This window comes from Entelurus aequoreus, linkage group LG28 (assembly GCF_033978785.1).
Source record: "Entelurus aequoreus isolate RoL-2023_Sb linkage group LG28, RoL_Eaeq_v1.1, whole genome shotgun sequence".
Lineage (NCBI taxonomy): Eukaryota > Metazoa > Chordata > Actinopteri > Syngnathiformes > Syngnathidae > Entelurus > Entelurus aequoreus.
This window is the reverse complement of record NC_084758.1, coordinates 8,106,093-8,131,092: the sequence shown is the minus strand read 5'-3', so window position 1 is coordinate 8,131,092 and position 25,000 is coordinate 8,106,093. Positions and strand designations below refer to the sequence as shown.

Genomic DNA, 25,000 nt, shown 5'->3' with positions numbered 1-25,000 from the left:
TTGCCTTCATTATAACACTTATATAAGTCTTTTAAAGTCATTTTGATAGTAGGCTAATAGAACTAATATAGACACTTACATAATGTGTTGCCTTCATTATAACACTTATATAAGACTTTTACAATCATTTTGATAGTAGGCTAATATAGACACTTACATCATGTGTTGTCTTCATTATAACACTTATATAAGACTTTTAAAGTCATTTTGATAGTAGGCTAATATAGACACTTACATCATGTGTTGCCTTCATTATAACACTTATATAAGTCTTTTAAAGTCATTTTGATGGTAGGCTAATATAACTAATATAGACACTTAAATAATGTGTTGCCTTCATTATAACACTTATATAAGACTTTTACAATTATTTTGAGAGTAGGCTAATATAGACACTTACATCATGTGTTGTCTTCATTATAACACTTATATAAGACTTTTAAAGTAATTTTGATAGTAGGCTAATATAACTAATATAGACACTTACATCATGTGTTGTCTTCTTTATAACACTTATATAAGACTTTTAAAGTCATTTTGATAGTAGGCTAATATAGACACTTACATCATGTGTTGCCTTCATTATAACACTTATATAAGTCTTTTAAAGTCATTTTGATAGTAGGCTAATATAACTAATATAGACACTTACATCATGTGTTGCCTTCATTATAACACTTATATAAGACTTTTAAAGTCATTTTGATGGTAGGCTAATATAACTAATATAGACACTTAAATAATGTATTGCCTTCATTATAACACTTATATAAGACTTTTACAATCATTTTGATAGTAGGCTAATATAGACACTTACATCATGTGTTGTCTTCATTATAACACTTATATAAGTCTTTTAAAGTCATTTTGATAATAGGCTAATATGACTAATATAGACACTTACATAATGTGTTGCCTTCATTATAACACTTATATACAACTTCTACAATCATTTTGATAGTAGGCTAATACAGACACTTACATCATGTGTTGTCTTCATTATAACACTTATATAAGACTTTTAAAGTCATGTTGATAGTAGGCTAATATAACTAATATAGACACTCACATAATGTGTTGTCTTCATTAAAACACTTATATAAGGTTTTTATAGTCATTTTGATAGTAGGCTAATATAGCTAATATAGACACTTACATAATGTGTTGCCTTCATTATAACACTTATATAAGTCTTTTAAAGTCATTTTGATAGTAGGCTAATATAGACACTTACATCATGTGTTGCCTTCATTATTACACTTATATAAGTCTTTTAAAGTCATTTTGATAGTAGGCTAATATAACTAATATAGACACTTACATAATGTGTTGCCTTCATTATAACACTTATATACAACTTTTACAATCATTTTGATAGTAGGCTAATACAGACACTTACATCATGTGTTGTCTTCATTATAACACTTATATAAGACTTTTAAAGTCATTTTGATAGTAGGCTAATCTAGCTAATATAGACACTTACATCATGTGTTGCCTTCATTATAACACTTATATTAGACTTTTAAAGTCATTTTGATAGTAGGCTAATATCGCTAATATAGACACTTATATCACTCTTACTTTTTTGCGGCTCCAGACTGATTAGTTTGATGTGTTTTTGGTCCAATTTGGCTCTTTCAACATTTTGGGTCGCCTACCCGACCAATCTCGGCGGCGTCCCTCATGCTTCGCACGCCTGAGTGCACCAGGAAGCTGGCGGCGTTGGTGTGCGTCCTCCCCCATCTGCCAGGCCAGGACACAATGAAGTGTTTGTGTCCTCCCCCCCCCCTCCCCCCTTCCTACTTCCTTTAAGCCACAGATGTCCCCCCACCCCACCTCCGTGCCATCCCTTTAAACCCCCAGGACAAGAGCGTGGTCTGTGTGGCGAAGGGCACCATGGCGACCAAAGTTGTCCGTACGGTTTTGGGAAGGCGAGCGAGTCAAGCGGTGGTCTGAAAGCATACCTTCCTCTCTCGCTGGCCAGGGCGTCGATCTCGTCGAAGAAGACCACGGACGGAGCGACGGCTCTGGCCTTCCGAAACACCTGCGGGCGACAATGGAGGCGACGGGCCTTTAAAAATAGCCCGCCATCAACAGGAAGTGCGGGCGCTGGAGAACGTCACCACGTGCGTCTGAGCGGACAATAAACCAAGGTGTTCCAGGGTCTAGTCAGTGAAGGAAGGAAATGAGGACTTACCTCTCGGACCGCTCTTTCCGACTCGCCAACGTACTTGCTCAGTAACTCCGGACCCTGCAGGGTTTTGAAAAGACATTAGTTGAGGTGGATCTCTCGTGAGAGGAAAGAGGAGCTGTTGTGCATGTCTGGAAAACCTGCTCCTAGGATTACATATGCTCAGATCCACCAGTATCGGACTATTTGCTCCACAGAGTGAGCGATTGGCTAATGAAGATTAACGCCGATCACAAAAAGACAACAATTATTTAGCCCCTCCCCTAAGTAATTAATAATAATTGTGTGAATGTCCAACCACTCCCACACAGAAGACTCTACACCTAAAACAATCCATTTGTGCATTCCCACATGGAAGACTATACACCTAAAACAGGGATCTGCAACCTTTACCACTCAAAGAGCCATTTTGGCAAGTTTCACAAATTAAAGAAAATAATGGGAGCCACAAAAAAATAAGTAATTTAAAATGAAAAACACCGGATACAAAGCTTTAATTGCTTTGTGCTATGTTGACCAGGGGTCTCAGACACACGCACCGGCACGCACTTTATTTTGGAAATTTGATGTCAGTGCGGCCCGCGAGATTTGAATCAATGGCGCTTGATAGCGTCATACTTGCCAACCCTCTCATTATTTCCGGGAGACTCCCGAATATCAGGGAGTGATGGCACTGCCTTTGCTACCCTCTACAGCCTACCCAAACAGTGTATCTGCTCGGCCACATGTAGAATGCAGCTTCAGCTTGCTCACGTAAGTGACAGCAAGGCGTACTAGCTCAGCAGCCACACAGCTTACACTGACGGTAGCCGTACCGTATAAAACAACTTTAACACTGTTACGTTACAAATATGCGCCACACTTTGAACCCACACCAAAAAAGAATGACAAACACATTTCTGGAGAACATCTGCACTGTAACACAACATAAACACAACACAATAAATACCCAGAATCCCATGCAGCACTAACTCTTCCGCTCAACCGACGCACAGAGGGGGGGGAGGGGAGGGGTTGATGTGTGGGGGGGTTTTGTGGTAGCGGGGGTGTATAATCTAGACCGGAAGAGTTAGGGCTGCATGGGATTCTGGGTATTGGTTGTGTTGTGTTTATGTTGTGTTACAGTGGGATGTCCTCCAGAAATGTGTTTTTCATTATTTTTTGGTGTGGGTTCACAGTGTGGCGCATATTTGTAATGTAACAGTGTTAAAGTTGTTTGATACGGTACGGCTACCGTCAGTGTAAGCTGTGTGGCTGATGAGTAAGTATGCCTTGCTGTCTCCTACGTGTGCAAGTAAAAGCTACATACAACATGTGGCCGGGCTGGCATGCTGTTTGTAAATGCTATAGAGGACAATTACTGCAGTGCAATTAGGGCACGCCCTTAATTCAGTAATTAGAGTGAAAATAGGATTATATTTGCCCTGGGAGTTGTATAGGAGAGGCACTGAGATCCATAAGTCTCCTGGTAAAATCGGGGGGGTCGGCAAGTATGCAGCTGAGCCGCATCAGAGTGGTCAAAGAGCCGCATGCGGCTCCGGAGCCGCGGGTTGCCGACCCCTGACCTAAAACAATCTATTCATTATTATTATTATTACCGTATTTTTCAGAGTATAAGTCGCTCCGGCCGAAAATGCATAATAAAGAAGGAAAAAAACATATACAAGTCGCACTGGAGTATAAGTCGCATTTTTGGGGGAAATGTATTTGCTAAAAGCCAACAGCAAGAATAGACATTTGAAAGGCAATTTAAAATGTCTAAAGAATAGTGAACAACAGGCTGAATAAGTGTACTTTATATGAGGCATAAATAACCAACTGGTATGTTAACGTAACATATTATGGTAAGAGTCATTCAAATAACTATAACATATAGAACATGCTATACGTTTACCAAACAATCTGTCACTCCTAATCGCTAAATCCCATGAAATCTTATACGTCTAGTCTCTTACGTGAATGAGAGAAATAATATTATTTGACATTTTACGCTAATGTGTTAATCATTTCACACATAAGTCGCTCCTGAGTATAAGTCGCACTACCCGGCCAAACTATGAAAAAAACTGTGACTTATAGTCCGAAAAATACGGTATTATTATTATTATTGTGTGAATGTTCAAGCATTCCCACATGGAAGACTATACACCTAAAATAATCTATCAATTATTATTATTATTATTATTATTATTATTATTATTGTGTGAATGTTCAAGCATTCCCACATTGAAGATTCTACACCAAAAACAATGTATTCATTATTATTTTTATTATTATTATTATTATTATTGTTATGATTATTATTATTACTATTATTATTGTGTGAATGTCCAAGCATTCCCACATGGAAGATTCTACACCAAAAACAATATATTCATTATTATTATTATTATTACCATTATTATTATTATTATTGTTATGATTATTATTATTATTATTATTGTGTGAATGTCCAAGCATTCCCACATGGAAGATTCTACACCAAAAACAATATATTCATTATTATTATTATTGTTGTTATTATTATTGTGTGATTGTCCAAATATTCCCACATGGAAGATTCTACACCAAAAAATATCTATTTATTATTATTATTATTGTGTGAATGGCCTAGCATTCCCACATGGGAGATTCAACACCAAAAAACTATATATGTATTATTATTATTATTATTATTATTATTATTATTATTATTATTGTGTGAATGTCCAAGCATTCCCACATGGAAGATTCTACACCAAAAACAATATATTCATAATTATTATTATTGTTATGATTATTATTATTTATTATTGTGTGATTGTTCAAGTATTGCCACATGGAAGATTCTACACCAAAAAACAATATATTTATTAATATTATTGTTATTATTATTATTATTATTGTGTGAATGTCCAACCATTCCCACATGGAAGATTCTACACCCAAACACAATATATTCATTATTATTATTATTGTTATTGTGTGAATGTTCAACCATTCCCACATGGAAGATTCTACACCAAAAACAATATATTCATAATTATTATTATTATTATTATTAGTGTGATTATCCAAATATTCCCACATGGAAATTCTACACCAAAAAACTATATATTTGTTATTATTATTGTTATTATTATTGTGTGAATGTCCAAGCATTCCCACATGGAAGATTCTACACCTAAAACAATATATTCATAATTATTATTATTATTATTAGTGTGATTGTCCAAATATTCCGACATGGAACTTCTACACCAAAAAACTATATATTTGTTATTATTATTATTATTATTGTGTGAATGTCCAAGGATTCCTACATGGAAGATTCTACACCTAAAACAATATATTCATAATTATTATTATTATTATTAGTGTGATTGTCCAAATATTCCCACATGGAAATTCTACACCAAAAAACTATATATTTGTTATTATTATTATTATTATTGTGTGAATGTCCAAGCATTCCCACATGGAAGATTCTACACCAAAAACAATATATTCATTATTTTATTTTATTTTTATTATCATTATTATTATTATTATTATTATTACTGTGTGAATGTCCAAACATTCCCACGTGAAAGACTCTACACCAAAAACAATCTATCCATTATTATTTTATTTTTTAAATTATTATTATTATTATTACTGTGTGAATGTCCAAGCATTCCCACATGGAAGATTCTACACTAAAAAACAATATATTTATTATTATTATTATTATTATTGTGTGAATGTCCAAGCATTCCCACATGGAAGATTCTACACTAAAAACAATCTATTCATTATTATAATAATAATTATTATTATTATTGTGTGAATGTCCAAGCATTCCCACACGGAAGATTCTACACCAAAAACAATATATTCATTATTTTATTTTATTTTTATTATTATTATTATTATTATTATTACTGTGTGAATGTCCAAACATTCCCACATGAAAGACTCTACACCAAAAACAATCTATCCATTATTATTTTATTTTTTAAATTATTATTATTATTATTACTGTGTGAATGTCCAAGCATTCCCACATGGAAGATTCTACACTAAAAAACAATATATGTATTATTATTATTATTATTGTGTGAATGTCCAAGCATTCCCACATGGAAGATTCTACACTAAAAACAATATATTTATTATTTTTATTATTATTATTATTACTGTGTGAATGTCCAAACATTCCCACATGAAAGACTCTATACCAAAAACAATCTATCCATTATTATTTTATTTTTTAAATTATTATTATTATTATTACTGTGTGAATGTCCAAGCATTCCCACATGGAAGATTCTACACTAAAAACAATCTATTCATTATAATAATAATAATTATTATTATTATTGTGTGAATGTCCAAGCATTCCCACATGAAAGACTCTACACCAAAAACAATCTATCCATTATTATTTTATTTTTTAAATTATTATTATTATTATTATTACTGTGTGAATGTCCAAGCATTCCCACATGGAAGATTCTACACTAAAAAACAATATATTTATTATTATTATTATTATTATTGTGTGAATGTCCAAGCATTCCCACATGGAAGATTCTACACTAAAAACAATCTATTCATTATTATAATTATTATTATTACTGTGTGAATGTCCAAGCATTCCCACATGGAAGATTATACACTAAAAAACAATATACCGGTATTTATTATTATTATTATTATTATTACTGTGTGAATGTCCAAGCATTCCCACATGGAAGATTCTACACCAAAAAACATATATTTATTATTATTGTTATTATTATTATTGTGTGATTGTCCAAGCATTCCCACATGGAAGATTCTACACCAAAAACAATACATTCATTATTTTATTTTTATTATTATTATTATTACTGTGTGAAGACAGCCATGACATCATGTTATTTACAAGTGTATGTAAACTTTTGACCACGACTGTATGTAACAAAACCAGGTTTTAGTACACTAACAGTGCGTCAGTCAGCAAGATAAATGTGAGCATACATATATTTTATGCAATGTTATTATTTTTAAACCTAAAAAATCATGTTTTGTTATACCAGGTGCTGTCGTTCAACTATGCAAACAGTTAACGTGTGTTAGCAGGTAGTTGTGAGACTTTTAGCATGCTAATGTTTTTTTGTGCTAATTTTGTATGTTTACACCTAAAAAAAAGTTTTCTTGGCTTTTAATTATTCATGTTTCGGACATGAATCCACTCAGACGGAGACTGAAAGGTGTGTGGACTTTTCTCCCTGGGGATTGGTGATAAACATCCTCCTCCATCAGGACCACTTCCTGCTGGTAAAGTCCCACCTGTCAACACCTCCGTCAGCACCGAGGGGAGAGGACACTTAAGTGGCTGTCTCCTTGTCTGCTGCAGGAAGAGTGTGTGTGTGTGTGTTTGTATTCCTGCCCTTCTTGAGACATGAAGAAGGAAAAGTATCTTCCATATGAGGAGGTGTGAACAAGTGATGACATAAATCAATAACATTGCATCTAATAGACAATGTCTCATTTGTGGTGACATCCATCAAAATGAGGCTGGTCCCAAAAAGGAGGGATTTTTCACATTGACTGTGTGTCGCTTTTAAAAGTGCTCCCCTTCTGGTCAACATATGAAATAACAAGTGTGTGTAAGAATTGAAATGCGCCCCCTTGGGCCAAAATTATTTAAAAAATACAATAAATATGTATATAGAGACATACTGTAATAACTTGAAGTAAATAATGACGATTAAAACCAATTACCGTAATTTCCGGACTATAAGCCGCTACTTTTCCCCCTCGTTCTGGTCCCTGCGGCTTATACACGGGTGCGGGCTTATTTATGGCCTGTTCTTCTCCGACATCGACGAAGAGGATTTCGGTGGTTTTAGTACGCAGGAGGAAGACGATGACACAATGATTAAAGACTGACTTTTCATATACCGGTAGGCTGGTTATTTTGATAACGTACAGGCGAGCACTTTGTATTACTTTGCACCGTTGTATTATTTGTACTCTGCACGAATGCTGTTCGCCATGTCAAAGATGTGAAAGTTTGATTGAATGATTGAAAGATTTATTGTTAATAAATGGGACGCTTTGCGTTCCCAAACAGTCATCTCTGTCCCGACTATCCCCTCCGTGGTAGCAGGAACCCCTATATACTACGGTAATTACACATCAAAACCCTGCGGCTTATAATCGGGTGCGGCTTATATATGGAGCAATCTGTATTTTCCCCTAAATTTAGCTGGTGCGGCTTATAGTCAGGTGCGGCTTATAGTCCGGAAATTACGGTACAAACAAAAAATTCAAAAATAAATAAATGAACAAAAAGAAGTCTTTCTCACAACTTTTTTCTTATAAAATTTTGAATAATTTTTTCTCATATTATTTCTGTTTCTGTAATATTGCAATATTTTCCCGTAAAATTATAACTTTTTTTATGTAAAATTATTACTTTTTAATGCAAAATGGTGACATTTGTCATATGAAATTCTGACTTTTATCACAATATTGCCCATTTTTTTGTTGTTCTTGTAAAATATTGCAATTTTTTTAGTAAAATTATGACTTCTGTCATAATTTTGCCAAGTAAAATTCCGATTATTATTATAATATTGCCAACATTTTAAAGTTTTGTTTTTTTTATAAAATTGTGACTTTTGTCGAGTAATAGTACGACTTTTTTCATAAAATTGCCAAAATGTAAAGCTCTTTCTTGTAAAATTGCGACTGTTATTGAGTAAAATACCAACTTTTATCATAATATCGCACAAATGTTCCGTTTGTCTTGTAAAATTTGGACTTGCGTTGAGTAAAATGACGACTTTTATTATAATACTGCCAAAAAAAAGTTTTTCTTGTGAAATTGTGACCTTTTTCTTGTGAAATTCCAACTCATTTTTCACAACAAGGTTTTTTATATTTGCATAGTATGTATATATTATTCATGTTGTAAATACACTTCTTTATATATCTAGAAAGGCTGGTCCTAAAGAGGGAGGCATTATTCTGACTTTTATCAGGGGGGGGGGGGGGGGGGGGTGGGGGGGGTTACCCACATATGCGGTCCTCTCCAAGGTTTCTCATAGTCATTCACACCGACGTCCCATTGGGGTGAGTTTTTCCTTGCCCGTATGTGGGCTCTGTACCGAGGATGTCGTTGTGGCTTGTGCAGCCCTTTGAGACACTTCTGATTTTGGGCTATATAAATAAACATCGATTGATTGATCACAATATTGCCCATTTTTTAGTTGTTTTTGTAAAATAGTGTCAATTTTTTTTAGTAAAATCGTGACTATTGTCATAATTTGGCAAGTAAAATCCAGATTATTATTATAATATTGCCAACATTTTAAAGTTTTCTTATAAAATTGTGACTTTTGTCGAATAAAATTGCAACTTTTCATAAAATAGCCAAAATGCTAAGCTTTTTCTTGTAATATTGCGACTGTTATTGAGTAAAATTCCAACTTTTATCATAATATTGCACAAATGTTCCGTTTTTCATAGCAAATTTTCACTTGTGTTGAGTAAAATGAGGACTTTTATTATAAAACTGCCAAAATTCTAAGTTTTTCTTGTGAAATTGTGACCTTTTTCTTGTGAAATTCCAACTCATTTTTCACAACAAGCTTTTTTATATGTGCATAGTATGTATATATTATTCATGTTGTAAATACACTTCTTTATATATCTAGAAAGGCTGGTCCTAAAGAGGGAGGCATTATTCTGACTTATCACAATATTGCCCATTTTTTAGTTGTTCTTGTAAAATAGTGTCAATTTTTAGTAAAATTGTGACTTTTGTCATAATTTGGCAAGTAAAATTCAGATTATTATTATAATATTGCCAACATTTTAAAGTTTTCTTATAAAATTGTGACTTTTGTCGAATAAAATTACAACTTTTCATAAAATAGCCAAAATGTAAAGCTCTTTCTTGTAAAATTGCGACTGTTATTGAGTAAAATACCAACTTTTATCATAATATCGCACAAATGTTCAGTTTGTCTTGTAAAATTTGGACTTGCGTTGAGTAAAATGACGACTTTTATTATAATACTGCCAAAAAAAGTTTTTCTTGTGAAATTGTGACCTTTTTATTGTGAAATTCCAACCCATTTTTCACAACAAGGTTTTTTATATTTGCATAGTATGTATATATTATTCATGTTGTAAATACACTTCTTTATATATCTAGAAAGGCTGGTCCTAAAGAGGGAGGCATTATTCTGACTTTATCAGGGGGGGGGGGGTTACCCACATATGTGGTCCTCTCCAAGGTTTCTCATAGTCATTCACACCGACGTCCCATTGGGGTGAGTTTTTCCTTGCCCGTATGTGGGCTCTGTACCGAGGATGTCGTTGTGGCTTGTGCAGCCCTTTGAGACACTTCTGATTTTGGGCTATATAAATAAACATCGATTGATTGATTGATCACAATATTGCCAATTTTTTAATTGTTCTTGTAAAATAGTGTCAATTTTTTTAGTAAAATTGTGACTATTGTCATAATTTGGCAAGTAAAATTCAGATTATTATTATAATATTGCCAACATTTTAAAGTTTTCTTATAAAATTGTGACTTTTGTCGACTAAAATTGCAACTTTTCATAAAATAGCCAAAATGTTAAGCTTTTTCTTGTAATATTGCGACTGTTATTGAGTAAAATTCCAACTTTTATCATAATATTGCACAAATGTTCCGTTTTTCATAGCAAATTTTCACTTGTGTTGAGTAAAATGAGGACTTTTATTATAAAACTGCCAAAATTCTAAGTTTTTCTTGTGAAATTGTGACCTTTTTCTTGTGAAATTCCAACTCATTTTTCACAACAAGCTTTTTTATATTTGCATAGTATGTATATATTATTCATGTTGTAAATACACTTCTTTATATATCTAGAAAGACTAGTCCTAAACAGGGAGGCATTTTTCTGACTTTTATCACAATATTGCCCATTTTTTAGTTGTTCTTGTAAAATAGTGTCAATTTTTTAGTAAAATTGTGACTATTGTCATAATTTGGCAAGTAAAATTCAGATTATTATTATAATATTGCCAACATTTTAAAGTTTTCTATAAAACTGTGACTTTTGTCGAATAAAATTACAACTTTTCATAAATAGCCAAAATGTTAAGCTTTTTCTTGTAATATTGCGACTGTTATTGAGTAAAATTCCAACTTTTATCATAATATTGCACAAATGTTCCGTTTTTCATAGCTAATTTTCACTTGTGTTGAGTAAAATGACAACTTTTATATTAATACTGCCAAAATTCTAAGTTTTTCTTGTGAAATTGTGACCTTTTTCTTGTGAAATTCCAACTCATTTTTCACAACAAGGTTTTTTATATGTGCATAGTATGTATATATTATTCATGTTGTAAATACACTTCTTTATATATCTAGAAAGACTAGTCCTAAACAGGGAGGCATTTTCTGACTTGTATCACAATATTGCCCATTTTTTAGTTGTTCTTGTAAAATAGTGTCAATTTTTTTAGTAAAATTGTGACTATTGTCATAATTTGGCAAGTAAAATTCAGATTATTATTATAATATTGCCAACATTTTAAAGTTTTCTTATAAAATTCGTGACTTTTGTCGAATAAAATTGCAACTTTTCATAAATAGCCAAAATGTTAAGCTTTTTCTTGTAATATTGCGACTGTTATTGAGTAAAATTCCAACTTTTATCATAATATTGCAGAAATGTTCAATTTTTCATAGCAAATTTTCACTTGTGTTGAGTAAAATGAGGACTTTTATTATAAAACTGCCAAAATTCTAAGTTTTTCTTGTGAAATTGTGACCTTTTTCTTGTGAAATTCCAACTCATTTTTCACAACAAGGTTTTTTTATATGTGCATAGTATGTATATATTATTCATGTTGTAAATACACTTCTTTATATATCTAGAAAGGCTGGTCCTAAAGAGGGAGGCATTATTCTGACTTATCACAATATTGCCCATTTTTTAGTTGTTCTTGTAAAATAGTGTCAATTTTTTTAGTAAAATTGTGACTATTGTCATAATTTGGCAAGTAAAATTCCGATTATTATTATAATATTGCCAACATTTTAAAGTTTTCTTATAAAATTGTGACTTTTGTCGAATAAAATTGCAACTTAAATTGTGACTTTTGTCGAATAAAATTGCAACTTTTCATAAAATAGCCAAAATGTTAAGCTTTTTCTTGTAAAATTGCGACTGTTATTGAGTAAAATTCCAACTTTTATCATAATATTGCACAAATGTTCAGTTTTTCTAATAAAATTTTGACTTGCGTTGAGTAAAATGACGACTTTTATTGTGATATTGTCATTGTCCCATTTAGTCTCTGTATAGCAGCAGTTCCATTGGCAGCCAAACAGGCCCAGAGCATAATACTACCACCACCATGCTTAACGGTAAGCATGGTGTTCCTGGGATTAAAGGCCTCACCTTTTCTCCTCCAAACATATTGCTGGGTGTTGTGGCCAAACAGCTCCATTTTCGTTTCATCTGACATCACATGGACAAAGATGAGACCTTCTGGAGGAAAGTTCTGTGGTCTAAGACACAAAAAGATGCTAGTTGCGGCATCTTTTTTTAACCCTTCGTGAGGATTGTGACTGACTCTTCATCTAAACGGAATGATGTGAGAATGGAAACATTACACTGTTTTATTATGGTTAATTGTGTTTGTATGTTTAGCACCTAGCAATGATGCTAATGCTACAGTGTCACAACAAAGCTACATCCGTTTAGCGCTGGGCTCCTAAAAGTCATTGTTCATCCTCTTTGTGTTCGGGCTCAAAAATATAAGTTTCTGCATCACAATTTGTCCTAAAGTGATCATTGTTGGGTGTCACAAAGTCTGCCTGATCAGCATTGTTGTTGATGGGGAAGGGATCTGTGGTTTCCCCCTCTACGTCCCGAATCAAGTGACTCTCAAAATGGCTCGGGAATCTCCCTGAAATTAATACTATTTTGATCACATCGATTTATTTGCGAACTTTACAAGTCTTTAGTGTCATAAATCAGATATTTATGGTAAAAACTTTATTATAGAGACGACTTGTTTTTACACTTTAAAGTCAACATTACAACTTTTTTTTTCTATTGTGGCCAAACAGCTCCATTTTTTGTTTCATCTGACCACAGAACTTTCCTCCAGAAGGTCTTATCTTTGTCCATGTGATGTCCTGACTTAAACGTGTGGACAATGCTGAAGAAACAAGTCCATGTCAGAAAAGCAACACATTTAGCTGAACTGCACCGATTTTGTCAAGAGGAGTGGTCAAACATTCAAGCAGAAGCTTGTGGATGGCTACCAAAATAATAATAATAATAATAATAATAAAATAATAATAATAATAATAATAATAATAATAAAAGAATCATAATAAAATAATAATAATAATAAAAAATACAATAATAATGATAATGAAATCATAATAAAATAATAATAAAATAATAATAATAATAAAATAATAATAATAGAATAATAAAATAATAATAATAGAATAATAAAATAATAATAATAATACAATAATAATAATAAATAATAATAAATAATAAAATAATAATGATAATGAAATCATAATAAAATAATAATAAAATAATAATAATAATAAAATAATAATAATAGAATAATAAAATAATAATAGAATAATAAAATAATAATAATAATAATACAATAATAATAATAAATAATAATAAATAATAAAATAATAATGATAATGAAATCATAATAAAATAATAATAAAATAATAATAATAATAAAATAATAATAATAGAATAATAAAATAATAGAATAATAAAATAATAATAATAATACAATAATACTAATAAATAATAAAATAATAATAAAATGATAATGAAATACAATTTAAAAAATAATTATAAATAATAATAATAAAACAATAATAATACAATAATGATAAAATAATAATAATAATAAAATAATAATAAAATAATAATAATAAATAATAATAAATAATAAAATAATAATAAAATGATAATGAAATAAAATTAAAAACATAATTATAAATAATAATAATAAAACAATGATAATACAATAATGATAAAATAATAATAATAATAAAATAATAATAATAATAAAATAATAATAATAAATAATACAATAATAATACAATAATAATAATGAATAATAAATAATAATAAAATGATAATAAAAATAACAATAATAATAATACAATAATGATAAAATAATAATAAAATACCATAATAAATTCATAAAAGAAGCAAACTTCATGAATGTTGTTTGTGAGCAACAAGTATGTGCTCCAATCACTCTATCACAAAAAAATAAGAGTTGTAGAAATGATTGGAAACTCAAGACAGCCATGACATCATGTTCTTTACACGTGGATGTACACTTTTGACCACGACTATCATTATCAATAGTATTTCTCAAACATTTAAGCGCAATGACGTATACCTGTATTATATACTATGATATATTATCTCATTCCTGTGAGAATCCTGCGTGTGACTGAAGCATCGCAGATCTTTCTCTGTTGAACTTATCGTGCCTTCTTCACGCTTTAAGTGAGCGACGAGGCAAAATATTAACCCCTCACCGACTTTATGTCGTCATTTTAGCTCATTTTGCTCACCCCTACTAAATATTTGTACTCAATTCAGCAACACGGACCATCTTGTTTGTACGTCCGATCCAACTCTGTGAACCGTGACTTCTTTCAAATTGCGTTGGAAGCCAAAGAAACCAAACAAAAAGGTGTCTGGAGTGCGGCTAACGCCATCCACCCTTTTCAAAAAGCGTACGTTGGCTTTTGGGTAAAGAAGATAAACATCGACGTGTAGCATAATCCATAATAGATAATCCAGCATGTTAGCCAATCGGTCTCTGTCAAGCTGCTATGAATGGAGTGGGGGGGTGCAAGGGGGGGGGGGGGGGGGTGATGAATGAGAATGGACAAACCCGGGGTTAAAGGTCAAACAAGGAAGCTCTTTGCAGAGGAAGTGGGGCACTGAGACTTCCCCCTAGGGTCACCAGGGCAGACAATAGCGGCCCGCCAAGTAAACAATAGCAGCATGCCAAGTAAACAATAGCAGCATGCCAAGTAAACAAACAATGCCCAAGTCAACGTACTTTGATGGCCAGGAAGTTGAGTCCGCTCTCGTTGGCCAGGGCCTTGGCGACCATGGTCTTGGAGCAGCCCGGCGGCCCGTACAGCAGGACCCCCTTGGGCGGCTGGATCCCCATGCGGGCGAAGGCCTCGGGGTGCCTCAGGGGCCACTCCACCGCCTGCCTCAGCTTCAGCTTCACGTCCTCCATGCCGCCCACGTCGGCCCAGCGCACCTGGAGAGGAGCGAGGGGGCGCTTTAGACCGGAGCACTGGACTACATGATATGACCACATTCGCATACCTGCAAAATTAGCTAAAAGCTAGCATAATAACAGTTAAAATGCATCAAGTAACACAATATTGACTCTAAGGTGTATGTATACCTGCAACATTAGCTAAACGCTAACATGCTAACAGTTAACATGCATCTAGTAACACAATATTGACTCTAAGGTGTATGTATACCTGCAACATTAGCTAAAAACATGCTAATACTGACACAATATTGACTCTAAGGTGCATGTATACCTGCAACATTAGCTAAACGCTAACATGCTAACAGTTAACATGTATCAAGTAACACAATATTGACTCTAAGGTGTATGTATACCTGCAACATTAGCTAAAAACATGCTAATACTGACACAATATTGACTCTAAGGTGCATGTATACCTGCAACATTAGCTAAAAGCTAGCATAATAACAGTTAAAATGCATCAAGTAACACAATATTGACTCTAAGGTGTATATATACCTGCAACATTAGCTAAAAACTAACATGCTAACAGTTAACATACATCTAGTAACACAATATTGACTCTAAGGTGCACAAATACCTGCAACATTAGCTAAAAACATGCTAATATTGACACAATATTGACTCTAAGGTGCATGTATACCTGCAAAATTAGCTAAAAAGCTAGCATAATAACAGTTAACATGTATCAAGTAACACAATATTGACTGTAAAGTGTGCGTATACCTGCAAAATTAGCTAAAAGCTAACATGCTAACAGTTAAGATGCATCAAGTAACACAATATTGACTCTAAGGTGCACAAATACCTGCAACATTAGCTAAAAACATGCTAATATTGACACAATATTGACTCTAAGGTGTATGTAAACCTGCAACATTAGCTAAAAGCTAACATGCTAACAGTTAACATGCATCTAGTAACACAATATTGACTCTAAGGTGTATGTATACCTGCAACATTAGCTAAAAGCTAACATGCTAACAGTTAACATGTATCAAGTAACACAATATTGACTCTAAGGTGCACAAATACCTGCAACATTAGCTAAAAACATGCTAATATTGACACAATATTGACTCTAAGGTGTATGTATACCTGCAAAATTAGCTAAAAGCTAACATGCTAACAGTTAAAATGCATCTAGTAACACAATATTGACTCTAAGGTGTATGTATACCTGCAACATTAGCTAAAAACATGCTAATATTGACACAATATTGACTCTAAGGTGTATGTATACCGGCAACATTAGCTAAAAGCTAACATGCTAACAGTTAACATGCATCTAGTAACACAATATTGACTCTAAGGTGTATGTATACCTGCAACATTAGTGATAATAGTACTTGATAATGATACTTTAGAGCCTAGGAAATGCAGTTTATTTGCCAAAATGGAGGTGATGATGTCAGCCAGTGTCCGCCAGAGAAGATGGTGAGTACCTTGGGCACGTCGATGGCGACCTCCCGCATGGCGCTGGGCTTCACCAGCCTCATGGCCCACTGGAGGTCCTCCTGGGAGACCCTCACCTCCCCCATCAGCTGCTGGTCCGTCGGCTTGGCTGACAAAGCGATCGCTCGCCTCAGCGCATGCAGACCTGCGGGGGGAATATAGTCGGGGTTTAGTCCATGGATCGGAAGACAAACGGAAAAAAAATCCATGATTTTTAGGTTTAAACATACAATATTAGTTAGAAAGCTAGCATACAATGTTATCATGCTAATATACGAGACGTTAGCATACTTCTAAGATGGCAAAGACTATAAAAATCTATGGTTTTTAGGTTTAAACATACAATATTAGTTAGAAAGCTAGCATACAATGTTATCATGCTAATATACGAGACGTTAGCATACTTCTAAGATGGCAAAGACTATAAAAATCTATGGTTTTTAGGTTTAAACATACAATATTAGTTAGAAAGCTAGCATACAATGTTATCATGCTAATATACGAGACGTTAACATACTTCTAAGATGGCACCAAGTATCATAAAAAAATTGCTAAAAACCTGGCGTAAAACATTAGCATAAAAACGACGAGACGTTAGCGTACTTCCAAGATGGCGCCAAAAATCGAAATCCATGATTTTTAGGTTTAAACATACAAACTTAGCTAAAAAGCTAACCATTGGATCATATGTAGTAGTACCATTGGATCATATGTAGTAGTACCATTGGATCATATGTAGTAGTACCATTGGATCATATGTAGTAGTACCATTGGATCATATGTAGTAGTACCATTGGATCATATGTAGTAGTACCATTGGATAATATGTAGTAGTACCATTGCATAATATGTAGTAGTACCATTGGATAATATGTAGTAGTACAATTGGATAATATGTAGTAGTACCATTGGATAATATGTAGTAGTACCATTAGATCATATGTAGTAGTACCATTGGATAATATGTAGTATTACCATTGGATCATATGTAGTAGTACCATTGGATCATATGTAGTAGTACCATTGGATAATATGTAGTAGTACCATTGGATAATATGTAGTAGTACCATTGGATAATATGTAGTAGTACCATTGCATAATATGTAGTAGTACCATTGCATAATATGTAGTAGTACCATTGCATAATATGTAGTAGTACAATTGGATAATATGTAGTAGTACCATTGGATAATATGTAGTAGTACCATTGGATCATACGTAGTAGTACCATTGGATAATATGTAGTAGTACCATTGGATAATATGTAGTAGTACCATTGGATCATACGTAGTAGTACCATTGCATAATATGTAGTAGTACCATTGGTTAATATGTAGTAGTACCATTGGATCATACGTAGTAGTACCATTGCATAATATGTAGTAGTACCATTGCATAATATGTAGTAGTACCATTGGATCATATGTAGTAGTACCATTGGATCATATGTAGTAGTACCATTGCATAATATGTAGTAGTACCATTGCATAATATGTAGTAGTACCATTGGATCATATGTAGTAGTACCATTGCATAATATGTAGTAGTACCATTGCATAATATGTAGTAGTACAATTGGATAATATGTAGTAGTACCATTGGATCATATGTAGTAGTACCATTGGATCATATGTAGTAGTACCATTGGATCATATGTAGTAGTACCATTGGATCATATGTAGTAGTACCATTGCATAATATGTAGTAGTACCATTGCATAATATGTAGTAGTACCATTGGATCATATGTAGTAGTACCATTGCATAATATGTAGTAGTACCATTGCATAATATGTAGTAGTACAATTGGATAATATGTAGTAGTACCATTGGATCATATGTAGTAGTACCATTGGATCATATGTAGTAGTACCATTGGATCATATGTAGTAGTACCATTGGATACTATGTAGTAGTACCATTGCATAATATGTAGTAGTACCATTGCATAATATGTAGTAGTACCATTGGACAATATGTAGTAGTACAATTGGATAATATGTAGTAGTACCATTGGATCATATGTAGTAGTACCATTGGATCATATGTAGTAGTACCATTGGATGATATGTAGTAGTACCATTGGATACTATGTAGTAGTACCATTGCATAATATGTAGTAGTACCATTGCATAATATGTAGTAGTACCATTGGATAATATGTAGTAGTACAATTGGATAATATGTAGTAGTACCATTGGATAATATGTAGTAGTACCATTAGATCATATGTAGTAGTACCATTAGATAATATGTAGTAGTACCATTGGATAATATGTAGTAGTACCATTGGATCATATGTAGTAGTACCATTGGATCATATGTAGTAGTACCATTGGATCATATGTAGTAGTACCATTGGATAATATGTAGTAGTACCATTGGATAATATGTAGTAGTACCATTGGATAATATGTAGTAGTACCATTGCATAATATGTAGTAGTACCATTGCATAATATGTAGTAGTACCATTGCATAATATGTAGTAGTACAATTGGATAATATGTAGTAGTACCATTGGATAATATGTAGTAGTACCATTGGATCATACGTAGTAGTACCATTGGATAATATGTAGTAGTACCATTGGATAATATGTAGTAGTACCATTGGATCATACGTAGTAGTACCATTGCATAATATGTAGTAGTACCATTGGTTAATATGTAGTAGTACCATTGGATCATACGTAGTAGTACCATTGCATATTATGTAGTAGTACCATTGGATAATACGTAGTAGTACCATTGGATCATACGTAGTAGTACCATTGCATAATATGTAGTAGTACCATTGGATCATACGTAGTAGTACCATTGGATAATATGTAGTAGTATCATTGGATAATATGTAGTAGTACCATTGGATCATACGTAGTAGTACCATTGGATAATATGTAGTAGTACCATTGGATCATATGTAGTAGTACCATTGGATCATATGTAGTAGTACAATTGGATAATATGTAGTAGTACCATTGGATAATATGTAGTAGTACCATTAGATCATATGTAGTAGTACCATTGGATAATATGTAGTAGTACCATTAGATCATAAGTAGTAGTACCATTGCATAATATGTAGTAGTACCATTGGATCATATGTAGTAGTACCATTGGATCATATGTAGTAGTACCATTGGATCATATGTAGTAGTACCATTGGATCATATGTAGTAGTACCATTGGATCATATGTAGTAGTACCATTGGATCATATGTAGTAGTACCATTGGATCATATGTAGTAGTACCATTGGATAATATGTAGTAGTACCATTAGATCATACGTAGTAGTACCATTGGATCATATGTAGTAGTACCATTGGATCATATGTAGTAGTACCATTGGATCATATGTAGTAGTACCATTGGATCATATGTAGTAGTACCATTGGATCATATGTAGTAGTACCATTGGATCATATGTAGTAGTACCATTGGATCATATGTAGTAGTACCATTGGATCATATGTAGTAGTACCATTGGATCATATGTAGTAGTACCATTGGATCATATGTAGTAGTACCATTAGATCATACGTAGTAGTACCATTGGATCATATGTAGTAGTACCATTGCATAATATGTAGTAGTACCATTGGATCATATGTAGTAGTACCATTAGATCATATGTAGTAGTACCATTGGATCATATGTAGTAGTACCATTGGATCATATGTAGTAGTACCATTGCATAATATGTAGTAGTACTATTGGATCATATGTAGTAGTACCATTGGATCATATGTAGTAGTACCATTGGATCATATGTAGTAGTACCATTAGATCATATGTAGTAGTACCATTTGATCATATGTAGTAGTACCATTGCATAATATGTAGTAGTACCATTGGATCATATGTAGTAGTACCATTGGATAATATGTAGTAGTACCATTGGATCATATGTAGTAGTACCATTGGATAATATGTAGTAGTACCATTGGATCATATGTAGTAGTACCATTGGATCATATGTAGTAGTACCATTAGATCATATGTAGTAGTACCATTGGATCATATGTAGTAGTACCATTGGATCATATGTAGTAGTACCATTAGATCATATGTAGTAGTACCATTGGATCATATGTAGTAGTACCATTGGATCATATGTAGTAGTACCATTGCATAATATGTAGTAGTACCATTGGATCATATGTAGTAGTACCATTGGATAATATGTAGTAGTACCATTGGATCATATGTAGTAGTACCATTGCATAATATGTAGTAGTACCATTGGATCATATGTAGTAGTACCATTGGATCATATGTAGTAGTACCATTGGATAATATGTAGTAGTACCATTGGATCATATGTAGTAGTACCATTGCATAATATGTAGTAGTACCATTGGATCATATGTAGTAGTACCATTGGATAATATGTAGTAGTACCATTGGATCATATGTAGTAGTACCATTAGATCATATGTAGTAGTACCATTGGATCATATGTAGTAGTACCATTGGATCATATGTAGTAGTACCATTGGATCATATGTAGTAGTACCATTGCATAATATGTAGTAGTACCATTGGATCATATGTAGTAGTACCATTGGATAATATGTAGTAGTACCATTGGATCATATGTAGTAGTACCATTGCATAATATGTAGTAGTACCATTGGATCATATGTAGTAGTACCATTGGATCATATGTAGTAGTACCATTGCATAATATGTAGTAGTACCATTGGATCATATGTAGTAGTACCATTGGATAATATGTAGTAGTACCATTGGATCATATGTAGTAGTACCATTGCATAATATGTAGTAGTACCATTGGATCATATGTAGTAGTACCATTGGATCATATGTAGTAGTACCATTGGATCATATGTAGTAGTACCATTGGATCATATGTAGTAGTACCATTGGATCATATATAGTAGTACCATTGGATAATATGTAGTAGTACCATTGGATCATATGTAGTAGTACCATTGCATAATATGTAGTAGTACCATTGGATCATATGTAGTAGTACCATTGGATCATATGTAGTAGTACCATTGGATCATATGTAGTAGTACCATTGCATAATATGTAGTAGTACCATTGGATCATATGTAGTAGTACCATTGGATAATATGTAGTAGTACCATTGGATCATATGTAGTAGTACCATTGCATAATATGTAGTAGTACCATTGGATCATATGTAGTAGTACCATTGGATCATATGTAGTAGTACCATTGGATCATATGTAGTAGTACCATTGGATCATATGTAGTAGTACCATTGGATCATATATAGTAGTACCATTGGATAATATGTAGTAGTACCATTGGATCATATGTAGTAGTACCATTGGATCATATATAGTAGTACCATTGGATAATATGTAGTAGTACCATTGGATAATATGTAGTAGTACCATTGGATAATATGTAGTAGTACCATTGGATCATATGTAGTATTACCATTGCATAATATGTAGTAGTACCATTGGATCATATGTAGTATTATGATTGGGTAATAATAAGTTATTATGATGATGCACACGTGGAGGCTAGCATGTTTGCTACAGGTGGGATGGACACCCACCCAGGCTTAAGATAGTTATTCGTAGCTGTGGTGGGGCTGAGGCCGCCGTGGTCTGGTGGCAGGTGGTTGGTGCTTTGGGGTTAGCACACATGGTGCTGCTTCCTTCCACATCCCCCCCCGCCTGCCAGATGCTTTTGTGCTAACTCAGCAGCCTGGCCGCACGGTATTTCCTCGGATCCGGTCACGTGCTAGCATGCTAACATACAATATAAGCTAAAAAGCACATTTTTATCCTAAAAATCATGTTTTTGATACTTGTCGCCGTCTTTGTAAGTATGCTAACATCTCTTATATTAGCATGCTAATGTTTTATGCCAGCTGTTCAGCTAATTGTGTATGCTTACACCTAAAAGTAGTGCATTTTAGTACTTGGCGCTATCTTAAAAGTACGCTAACTTGTCCTATGTCATCATGCTACCGTTAGCATGCTAACTACTACATATTATCCAATGGTACTACTACATATGATCCAATGGTACTACTACATATGATCCAATGGTACTACTACATATTATGCAATGGTACTACTACATATTATGCAATGGTACTACTACATATGATCCAATGGTACTACTACATATGATCCAATGGTACTACTACATATTATGCAATGGTACTACTACATATGATCCAATGGTACTACTACATATTATGCAATGGTACTACTACATATGATCCAATGGTACTACTACATATTATCCAATGGTACTACTACATATTATGCAATGGTACTACTACATATGATCCAATGGTACTACTACATATGATCCAATGGTACTACTACATATGATCCAATGGTAATACTACATATTATCCAATGGTACTACTACATATTATCCAATGGTACTACTACATATTATCCAATGGTACTACTACATATTATGCAATGGTACTACTACATATTATGCAATGGTACTACTACATATTATCCAATGGTACTACTACATATTATCCAATGGTACTACTACATATTATCCAATGGTACTACTACATATGATCCAATGGTACTACTACATATGATCCAATGGTACTACTACATATTATCCAATGGTACTACTACATATTATCCAATGGTATTACTACATATGATCCAATGGTACTACTACATATGATCCAATGGTACTACTACATATTATCCAATGGTACTACTACATATGATCCAATGGTACTACTACATATTATGCAATAGTACTACTACATATTATGCAATGGTACTACTACATATTATCTAATGGTACTACTACATATTATGCAGTAGTACTACTACATATTATGCAATGGTACTACTACATATTATCCAATGGTACTACTACATATTATCCAATGGTACTACTACATATGATCCAATGGTACTACTACATATTATACAATAGTACTACTACATATTATGCAATGGTACTACTACATATGATCCAATGGTACTACTACATATTATGCAATAGTACTACTACATATTATGCAATGGTACTACTACATATTATCCAATGGTACTACTACATATGATCCAATGGTACTACTACATATTATCCAATGGTACTACTACATATGATCCAATGGTACTACTACATATGATCCAATGGTACTACTACATATGATCCAATGGTACTACTACATATTATGCAATGGTACTACTACATATTATGCAATGGTACTACTACATATTATGCAATGGTACTACTACATATGATCCAATGGTACTACTACATATGATCCAATGGTACTACTACATATTATTCAATGGTACTACTACATATGATCCAATGGTACTACTACATATTATGCAATGGTACTACTACATATTATGCAATGGTACTACTACATATGATCTAATGGTACTACTACATATTTTTCAATGGTACTACTACATATTATCCAATGGTACTACTACATATTATCCAATGGTACTACTACATATGATCCAATGGTACTACTACATATGATCCAATGGTACTACTACATATGATCCAATGGTACTACTACATATGATCCAATGGTACTACTACATATGATCCAATGGTACTACTACATATTATTCAATGGTACTACTACATATGATCCAATGGTACTACTACATATTATGCAATGGTACTACTACATATTATGCAATGGTACTACTACATATGATCTAATGGTACTACTACATATTTTTCAATGGTACTACTACATATTATCCAATGGTACTACTACATATTATCCAATGGTACTACTACATATGATCCAATGGTACTACTACATATGATCCAATGGTACTACTACATATGATCCAATGGTACTACTACATATGATCCAATGGTACTACTACATATTATTCAATGGTACTACTACATATGATCCAATTGTACTACTACATATTATGCAATGGTACTACTACATATGATCCAATGGTACTACTACATATTATGCAATGGTACTACTACATATGATCCAATGGTACTACTACATATTATTCAATGGTAGT

The 25,000-nt window shown here is 33.0% G+C and overlaps 1 protein-coding gene across 1 annotated transcript in view; it reads right to left on the bottom strand.

The window, feature by feature from the left end:
• The window catches only part of afg2a (AFG2 AAA ATPase homolog A), a 208,969-nt gene that overhangs the window by 133,604 nt on the left and 50,365 nt on the right, over positions 1-25,000 (bottom strand). Inside the window, exons 11-14 of the mRNA XM_062039646.1 lie at positions 16,972-17,126; positions 15,293-15,502; positions 2,201-2,254; positions 1,968-2,047 (exon numbers count right to left, since the gene is read on the bottom strand). Coding sequence (XP_061895630.1) covers positions 1,968-2,047; positions 2,201-2,254; positions 15,293-15,502; positions 16,972-17,126 — 499 coding nt within the window. The remainder of the gene's footprint in view (positions 1-1,967; positions 2,048-2,200; positions 2,255-15,292; positions 15,503-16,971; positions 17,127-25,000) is intronic.